We start from the raw sequence: 9,078 nt of genomic DNA on the forward strand, positions 1-9,078 counted from the left end.
AACACCTTCTGTCCCAGGCAACGTCTTTCTGTACTGTCAGCTGTCTCTCCAGCAGTCACCAAACTATTCTTGGTTGTCACCCAGTCTTTTCTCAGGGGTCACTGGCTGAGCCAGACTTCAATGTGCAAGATATATCTTCTAGATGTGCTGGGACGCATCATCAGTGATGTATCCTGGGATCCTCGGGTGTTTCGGGTCTCAACATCAGACACCCTTGCCCAGGTGATCCAGCCGGGGTTGATCAGGCCCCGACTTGCGTCCCAGCAGCAACTGCCCATGGATCAGCCCTCTTGATCTAAAGCCACCTGGTGGCTTTCTTCACGGCTTCACTCACAGATCGAATGGTCCTCTTTTTTGACACCCCCATAATGCCCAGTTGGTTGAAGACTTTACAGAGTGAGCATCCTGCAAAGCCTCTGCAGCCCACCTCTATGGGTTTGTAGTAAGTCTTCCAGCCTCTGTCCTTCCAGCCACTTTTCCACTATCTGCTGGTACTTGACTCATTTCCTCTTGTATGCTTCCTCAATACACTCTTCCCAGGGCACTGTGAGTTCCAGCATGATCAGTTGTTTTGTCACTTCAGAGGTGACAGTCATGTTTGGCTGAAATAATGTTACTACAATATGTTGTGGGAATTCAAGATGCTTGCCCAGGTCAACTTGCAGCTGGCAGTCAGAGGCTGTGTAGAGAAGGCCTACCCTTGTTTTGTTTTGAAAGTTAATTGATAACTGTAAGAGCTGAGAGGTAGCACGAGAACTTTGCCTTTTCTGTATGCTTTTTTCTGAGTTAAGTCAAGAAAAGGTGAAATATGGACCTGAACCTCAAGTTGGCCAAGCTTCTTGTGAGAACCCCCATGTGACAGTATGATCCAACAAAAGGTGTCTTAAGAAGGTGTTGTTTCACCACTAGCTACTAGAACAGCTTCATAACATAGCAGTTTCTAAAAGCCAAACTATATGGGAAAGATGGAACATGATACTTTCAAACTATAGTCCTTCATATCTGTTCATGCTCATTAATCTAGTCAATGAATCCTTAAGCCCTATTGTTGGAAGCACTCTCATCCCAAAAGACCCCTCTCATCCTGATAGAAATGATTTGTCATAGAATAAAGGTTATCAGTCAGAAATCTTCACTCCGAATCCATATTTCCATGGGAATTCTATTTCATTCTGTCTGATTTTTGGAACATTTGATTTAATCTGTTTGTCCTATTTAAAAATAGTTATAGTTGCATCAGAGAGTCATTGAAGCCCCTAACTGTATGGGTCAAGCATTGAGGCTAATTGTACTAATCTCTTGGTGTATGAACACTTGCTCACTAATGATATAGTGCCTTCTTGTGAGGCAGCTTTTAGAAGCATTAAATGTTTGACACTAATTTTTATCACCACCACTGTGAACAATTCTGACTCAGCAAGTTTCTCTGTTATGCATTTCACATCACTCTGAGTGACTGTTAAAATATTAAGGGTTTAATGTTACCGGGCAGCAAAAATCAGGGGCATTTTTCCTTTTTGTTGAAGGAGAGATTTAATATATTGACAGAGCATTAAACGCAGAAGGATACAACATGCTTATCATGAGAAATCGTCTTAGAGTAGTTTTCCCAGTGCTGAATAGTATGGTAGGTCAGGATGAAACCTGTTTATGTATTTATTTATTTTTATTGCTATTAAAAGACCCACAGCACATGATGAACCAATGAGCTCCTTCATTGTACATCACTGTACTATATATGTGCCCAATGACTGCAGCCTTTCAGAGCACTGAAGGTGCTTGGCAGATGAGGAAGTAAAGACTGGTCATTACCCATCCTATGAAAAAGCTTGTACAAATATATACAGCAGAAGGCTTCTAGAGCTTCAATGCTTTCAATACTGGGACAACCTAAAGACCCCAATGGAAATGTTAAATTAACTTTTTTTGTTGTGCAACACAGAGCATCTTGGCAGTGCATAATACTGAGAAGAAGCTATTTTGAAAACATTATTTCTTGAAGATCCACAGGGCTACAGGAAACATGTCATTTCAAAATATTTCTGGAATGATTATAAAGGAATTTGTAATTGGAGGATTTGACACAGTGCAGAGACCTCTGGTTGTTGGTGTTGTCTTGCTGATAGTGTATATGCTTGTTATGATTGCTAACCTTGCAAACATATACTTTATCATCATGGATAAACGTTTGCACCAGCCGATGTATCTGTTTATCTGTAACTTAGCAATTGTAGACATGCTTTGCTGCACAAGTGCATGCCCAACTATGATAGGCATCCTTGTAGCTGGATATAAAACTATATCTTATGTGCCATGCATGGTTCAGATGTTTATTTTCCATCTAAGTGCTGCGATGGAAATGTTTGCCATTTCTGTTATGGCATTTGACCGCTTTATTGCAATTGGCAGCCCTTTGCGGTACCATTCTATTCTAACAAATTTACGTTCTCTTTTAATAACCATAGCATTGTGGATTGTGGTTTGTGCTTTACTGGCTGTAGCACCTGCTACAGTTATTCCTCTCCCATTTTGTCAGTCAACCCTGAAATATGTTTTTTGTGACTATGCAGCTGTTATCAGGGCAACGTGTGTAGATCCAAATCCATATTTCAACATGCTTTCCATTGTATCCATTTTCATGATTTTTGGAACATTTGGTTTCATCTGTTTGTCATATCTAAAGATACTTATAGTTGTTGTCAAAATGTCCTCAATGAGTGACAAGAAAAAAGTGTTCAATACTTGCTTTAGTCACTTGATAGTCATAATTTGCTATTATGCACCCACTTTTGTGCTAATAGTCTTAACCAGGATTGGTGTAGTTTTAACACTGGAGGAGAGACATGGGCTGATGCTTGGTTCAGTTCTTGGACCCTCTTTAGTCAATCCTTTCATATACTGTTTGAGAACCAAGGAGATCAGAAACAAACTGTTGAGAATTCTATCGAAAGTTGAACCAGCTTTGTAAAGAGGGGACTGAGTTTTAAAGGGGAATGTCACTTACTTTTCAAAAGTCCTCAATAATTCAACAATGGATTTGAACAAAGTCATTCAGAGTGGTTTAATATGAAATGGTTCATTATAGAGAAATTTTTCCTCACAGTGGTGTTGACAGGAATCGAGGGTTGTAATGTGTACAACACAAATATAGTCATTTTATTTACTATCCAAATCCACCAGTGAACCTACAGATGGCTTTTATTTTTTATTTAATATGTGATGCTTATATTGCAAAATAGTAGTAAATCAACCTGACAATACCCAGCATGTACCACTCTCCCATGAATATGTTAAAAAAATACATATTAGACCAAGGCCTTATCTTAAACCTATCTTAAAACAATATATTGGGCACGGGGCAAGATATCAATAACCATTTTATGCAGTAACTTTCTGTGATGTATATTTTAAAGTCATTAAACTCTTCAGACATCTGGTTCCTGACACTGTGAACAATTCTGACTTGGTAAGCTCCTCAAGAATAGAATGCTTTACATTAAAGCACTTTGAAAGACTCTTTGCTTCATAATTTACTTATGAAGAAATTCTGAAATAGAAATGTCTGGTTGTCTGAAATGTTGGTGAAAAATTACTTACTATTGTACTTAAGCTTGTTAGCAGAATTAAAAACTAAAAGGTGCACTGTAGAAGCTATGCATTTTAAAAGGAACAAGTGGGTAACAATTTTGATGAAATTCATGCACTAACATTTACATCAGGAAAGTTTTTCTTTCAGAAATGCCTGCCCTGAATCATAAATAAATGCCTTTTTGTGATCATAACATTCATGCCATTTTATGGCCTATTGTATCTTATACCTCTGACCATGCGACTGTATCAAGGTACTGTTGCCCTTTTCAAGGCTTGATTATGAGCCTCCATAATGTAATATGTAATATAATAATGTGAGTTATAATTATGATACATGAACTACTGATTTACTGTAAATATTCATATAAATACAGTAAGCTTAGAATGTTTCAGAATTTCAGTTAACCAAAGCTACTAAACTACCTACATACAGAAGGCTTCAAAAAGAGCCATACAAATACTTCAATTTCTATGTGATTAAGAAACAGACCTCTATTTATGGAACGGGTAATTAAATTTTGTGTTCAGTGTTGAAATATTAATCCAAATAGTTTTGTGTAATTCTTCTATCCACTGTAATCAAATGGGATTGATGATATTGCTGCTGTATCCTAAATGGGACATGATGTGATGTCCTTTGAAACTCTCATTTCAATATTAATGGGGAGTCTTTAAGTAAAGTGGATTCATTGAGTAAGTATGGTATGCAGTTGGATACAGTGGATAAGGCAAACAGGTACATACTGTATAAATGACTGTTGGACTATACAACATTGTACTGCGTTTTCATATAAAACAAATTGGCTGCAGCTAGATGTAGACTTTAATTACAATTTTACAGGTTTAAAAGAATTCATAAGGAAAATAGGTCATGAAAAAAAAAAATTGTGTCCTTTATTGTTTTATTTGAACTTTTCATGGCACTGTGCAATCAAGTTAAAAGTATTTGCCTCATCCTCTACTCCTCTATGTCCACTTTTTTTGCATATTTGTCAAATATTTTGTTTCAGATCTGTATACAAAATAAAATATGACACAGAACATGGAGCATAACAAACGTTTTAAATAATGAATTTGCAACAACTATATCATCCAAGTGAACGTCTACAATTGCTGCTGAATGCAGTTACAGAGCAGTGATCAAAACTCAAAGTAGAAAGTTTAATGAAAATAAATGTTAATATAAGGACACTTACAGTATATTATGTGTTCATAATAGGTTTCTGAAATCTATATTGTATTATTGGTTTAGTGTGTATACATAATAGCAATTGAAGACTTTTATGAAGATTTTTAAAGATTTTTATAACAAATTATTCTTATTTAATTATTTTAAACAGTAGTATATAAATGTACGTGTAAATAATGTTAAACTGAAATTTTAATTAGTTTAAATTTAGCTGTTATTCTTAAGATCTGGCCAGAAGCTACATTAGGATTAAGAATAAGACAATTAAAATAGGGTCAATGAAGATGTATGACCTTCGCCACTGTGCTATAGCTCAGTTTCAGTGTGTCAACTATCTTCTTATAGCCTAGGCCATCTTTGTGGAGAGCAACAATTCTATTTATCACATCGTCAGAGAGTTCTTTGCCATGAGGTGCCATTTTGAATATCCAGTGGCCAGTACGAGCGAATTGAACCCAAAACACCAAATTTATTCAATGTTTTCCATTCAAGTGGCGTTATGGAAGGGTTAGCTATTTCTGTCATGGCATTTGACTGTCCATTATGATACAAATCTATAGTGTGGATCCTGAACCATATTTTAACATCACATCAATTTTAACTACTGTTCTTTGTTTTGGAACATTTTGCCTCATTTTCTTGTCCTATATAAAGATTATTATTGTTGTTGTAAGAATTTCTTCAAAAAATAAATAAAAAAAGCATTTAATACTTGTTTTAGTCACTTGATAGTCATAAACTGCTTCTATGCACCCACATTCACACGAATAGTGCTGACCAGGATTGATGTAGTTTAAACAGTGGAAGAACGAAATGGGCTGATTGTTGGCTCAATTCTTGGACCTGCTGTAATAAATCCTTTCATATACTGTTTAAGAACCAAGGAGATCAGGAATAAATTATTTAAAATGGTCAAATGCATCAAACATATCAGCTTGTAGCAGGGATAGCCCTCGACATCCACCCACGGGACACGATCGCTTGAAGGGGGTATAGCCATCGACATCCACCCACGGGACATGATTGCTTGTAGGTGGTATAGCCCTCGACATCACCCACTGGACGCGATCGCTTGTAGGGGTTATAGCCATCGACATCCACCCACGGGACATGATTGCTTGTAGGGGGTATAGCCCTCGACATCCACCCACGGGACGCGATCGCTTGTAGGGGGTATAGCCCTCAACATACACCCATGGGACGCGATAGCTTGTAGCGGGGTATAGCCCTCGACATTCACCCATGGGACGCGATCGCTTCTAGAGGGTATAGTCCTCGACATTCACCCACGGGACACGATCGCTTGTAGGGGGTATAGCAAAACGTGTTGAAAAAACAAATATGTCCACAAAATTCCCCTAGGTGGTTTCATCCAGGGTCTTCGAGCCACTTGAATTACCCATGTGAAAGAGTAATAGCTTCCTACAGTTACTGTGGAATGCTGTTAAATTTATGCCAGATAAAATTAATATCCACAATGCTTTGATTCAAAAGCAGTGATCAAAACAAAAGGTAGATAATTTGTTGCATTATTCATTAATCAATAAAGTACCAAAACACTAAATAAAACATGTAAAAAAAACACTAATCCAGTTTACAATTACTTAGACTTATATTGTTGGTTTACAGATGACAAAATAACAGATTAAGATTTTTAATGACAATTTTTAGTGTGTTTCCACCAAACTTTGAAAAATATTCTATAAAAGTGGGTTTAAACAAAGGTTAAACTAAAATTGACTGATTGATTCACATTTACTAAAATTAATTATAGTTGTTAATCTTACAATACAAAAACTAAGAATCAGACTAAATAAAAAAACAGGTCCTAATACTGAAATGGAAATGGAGTGGTATTTTAGTGTGTTTGCACTGCAGGCTTATCCTTAGTGGAACTTGTTTATTTAATTTTACAGTCCTTCCTGGATCATGAAAAAAAAACACATGTACAAAAGAGAGGCGGGGAAAAAGGGTCATCTCATTAACTAACTAGCTCCTTCATACTGTCCTCTAACAGATATAAATAGAGGACCAACATCTTTCTTTTGCAGATGACTTTTTTGATTTGACAGATTTTTATATGAAGCATGAAGTTACTGTCAGTCTCTGTCGTCTAATATTGATCAACACAATCATAGATTTTAGAACAGACTTGAAGCAGTGATGCTTCCAGAACTTCAAACATTCTATGGACATATGTGTCGTCATTCCTATTCATTGTGCATTACAATAAAATTAATGCGCACTCTGGGTATTACAGGGGAGATTTTTTTGGTGCAAAATTGACAGTGAAAATAACATACCATGTCGGTTCGAAACACTTCCAGACAAGCCATCACTGAATTTGTTTTTAAAGGATTTGACTCAGTGCAAAATCCACTAATGGTTGGTTTTGTGCTGCTGATACTGTACATTTTTGTTGTGATTACTAACACTGCAAATATATACTTCATTGTTATGGATAAACATTTACACCAGCCAATGTATCTGTTTATCTGTAATTTAGCATTTGTAGACATCGTCCTCTGTACCAGTACATGTCCAACTATGATAGGTACCCTTATAGTTGGATATAAATCCATGTCTTTTGCACCCTGTATGGTTCAAATGTTTGTATTTCATTTGTGTAGTTTGATGGAAGGGTTTGCTATTTCTATCATGGCATTTGACCGCTTTATTGCTATAAGCAGTCCTCTGCGGTACCATTCTATTCTGACAAATGTACGTTGTGTTCTGATCTCTATTGTACTTTGGTTGGCAGGTTCAGCAATAATGGCAATGCTGCCTGCTACTGTTCTCCCTCTACAAATCTGCTACTCAGTTGTGAAGCACATGTTTTGTGACTATGCATCTGTTATCAAGGCAACTTGTGTAGATCCTGAACCATATTTTAATATGGTATCAATTTTAACATCTGTTCTTATTTTTGGAACATTCAGTTTCATCTGCTTGTCCTATGTAAAGATTGTTATTGTTGTTGTGAGAATGTCTTCACAGAGTGACAAGAAAAAAGCATTTAATACTTGTTTTAGTCACTTGATAGTCATAATCTGCTTCTATGCACCCACATTCACACGAATAGTGCTGACCAGGTTTGGTCTAGTTTTAACAGTTGAGGAACGAAATGGGCTAATGCTTGGGTCAGTTCTTGGGCCTGCTGTAATAAATCCTTTCATATACTGTTTCAGAACCAAGGAGATCAGGAATAAATTATTTAAAATAATGCAATTAAATAAATGAACAAAGAACACTAGACTTAAATACATTAGAAATGCAGAATTTTTGTTTTTTCATCGTTCCCTTTTTGCTCACACACATCAGCAACAGTTCGCAATGAAGGTGCGTTATGTTTCATCACTGAATTTTCTTGACCACGTTTACTTTATTACTCTTCTAAAGTGTCTCTCACATTATCTTTAATTTTCATTCCAGTCTCGTTTGTCAGACAGTGGTAAAATGCCACTAAATCCAAAGTTATCATTTTAATAATCTATTCTTTGTAAGCAAAACTATCTCCATGAACTCATGGCACATGCTACTTCTCACATATTAGCACTCTGAATTTTGGCTTATTAATGTATTTATTTGCATTTTTAGTGACTATGTGGCTATTATGCATTATGTAGCTTCAAATGTATTATGTAGCTTTAAATTGATTTTTCAACTTGTTTTCATTATTACTAATAAATTATAGAACCAAAATTGGTGTAGTTAAAGGAAAGACACAGGTTGATGCATGGATCAATTCCTGGACTATAGTAAATGCTTGTGTTTGCCATCTTAGTATCAAAAAGGTAAACCAACTTTAAAATCAAGACACAAAGCTGAAACCTGTAAATCTACACTAATCAACATTGCACCAGAACTTCATATTTTAAAGGGCTTTGAAATGTATATGTATTTCACAAAATGTTTTCCCACTCCAATGGAATTTCAAGGCCTATAAAAATTCTATAAAACAAGCAGTATTATTGACATTCTACATGAATGTTTCACTAATGTATCAAAGAAATACTAATAATACCTCTAACTTTACATATAACTGCAGAGTTTATATAGGAGAGAAGTCCATAGTATGTGTCTGTGTGTATATACACTGCTCAAAAAAATAAAGGGAACACTTAAACAACACAATATATCTCCAAGTAAATCAAACTTCTGTGAAATCAAACTGTCCACTTAGGAAGCAACACTGATTGACAATCAAGTTCACATGCTGGTGTGCAAAGTGAATAGACAACAGGTGGAAATTATTGGCAATTAGCAAGACACACTCAATAAAGGAATGGTTCTGCAGG

The 9,078-nt window shown here is 36.1% G+C and overlaps 2 protein-coding genes across 2 annotated transcripts; both read left to right on the forward strand.

The window, feature by feature from the left end:
* The first annotated feature begins 2,023 nt into the window (after positions 1 to 2,023).
* LOC108415814 (olfactory receptor 1M1-like) lies at positions 2,024 to 2,968 on the forward strand. Its single transcript, XM_017688862.2, has one exon. The coding sequence runs from the start codon at positions 2,024 to 2,026 to the stop codon at positions 2,966 to 2,968; it is 945 nt and encodes a 314-aa protein (XP_017544351.1).
* A 4,116-nt stretch (positions 2,969 to 7,084) lies between these two features.
* LOC108415815 (olfactory receptor 51E2-like) lies at positions 7,085 to 8,020 on the forward strand. The gene has a single exon (XM_017688864.2). It carries the CDS (start codon positions 7,085 to 7,087, stop codon positions 8,018 to 8,020), a length of 936 nt encoding a protein of 311 aa, XP_017544353.2.
* The last annotated feature ends 1,058 nt before the right edge of the window (positions 8,021 to 9,078 follow it).

The sequence above is a fragment of the Pygocentrus nattereri genome, chromosome 17, assembly GCF_015220715.1.
Source record: "Pygocentrus nattereri isolate fPygNat1 chromosome 17, fPygNat1.pri, whole genome shotgun sequence".
In the NCBI taxonomy this organism is placed as follows: Eukaryota; Metazoa; Chordata; class Actinopteri; order Characiformes; family Serrasalmidae; genus Pygocentrus; species Pygocentrus nattereri.

Coding starts and splice junctions, on each gene's coding strand:
- LOC108415814 (XM_017688862.2), top strand. CDS start 2,024: ATGTCATTTCAAAATATTTCTGGAATGATTATAAAGGAATTTGTAATT.
- LOC108415815 (XM_017688864.2), top strand. CDS start 7,085: ATGTCGGTTCGAAACACTTCCAGACAAGCCATCACTGAATTTGTTTTT.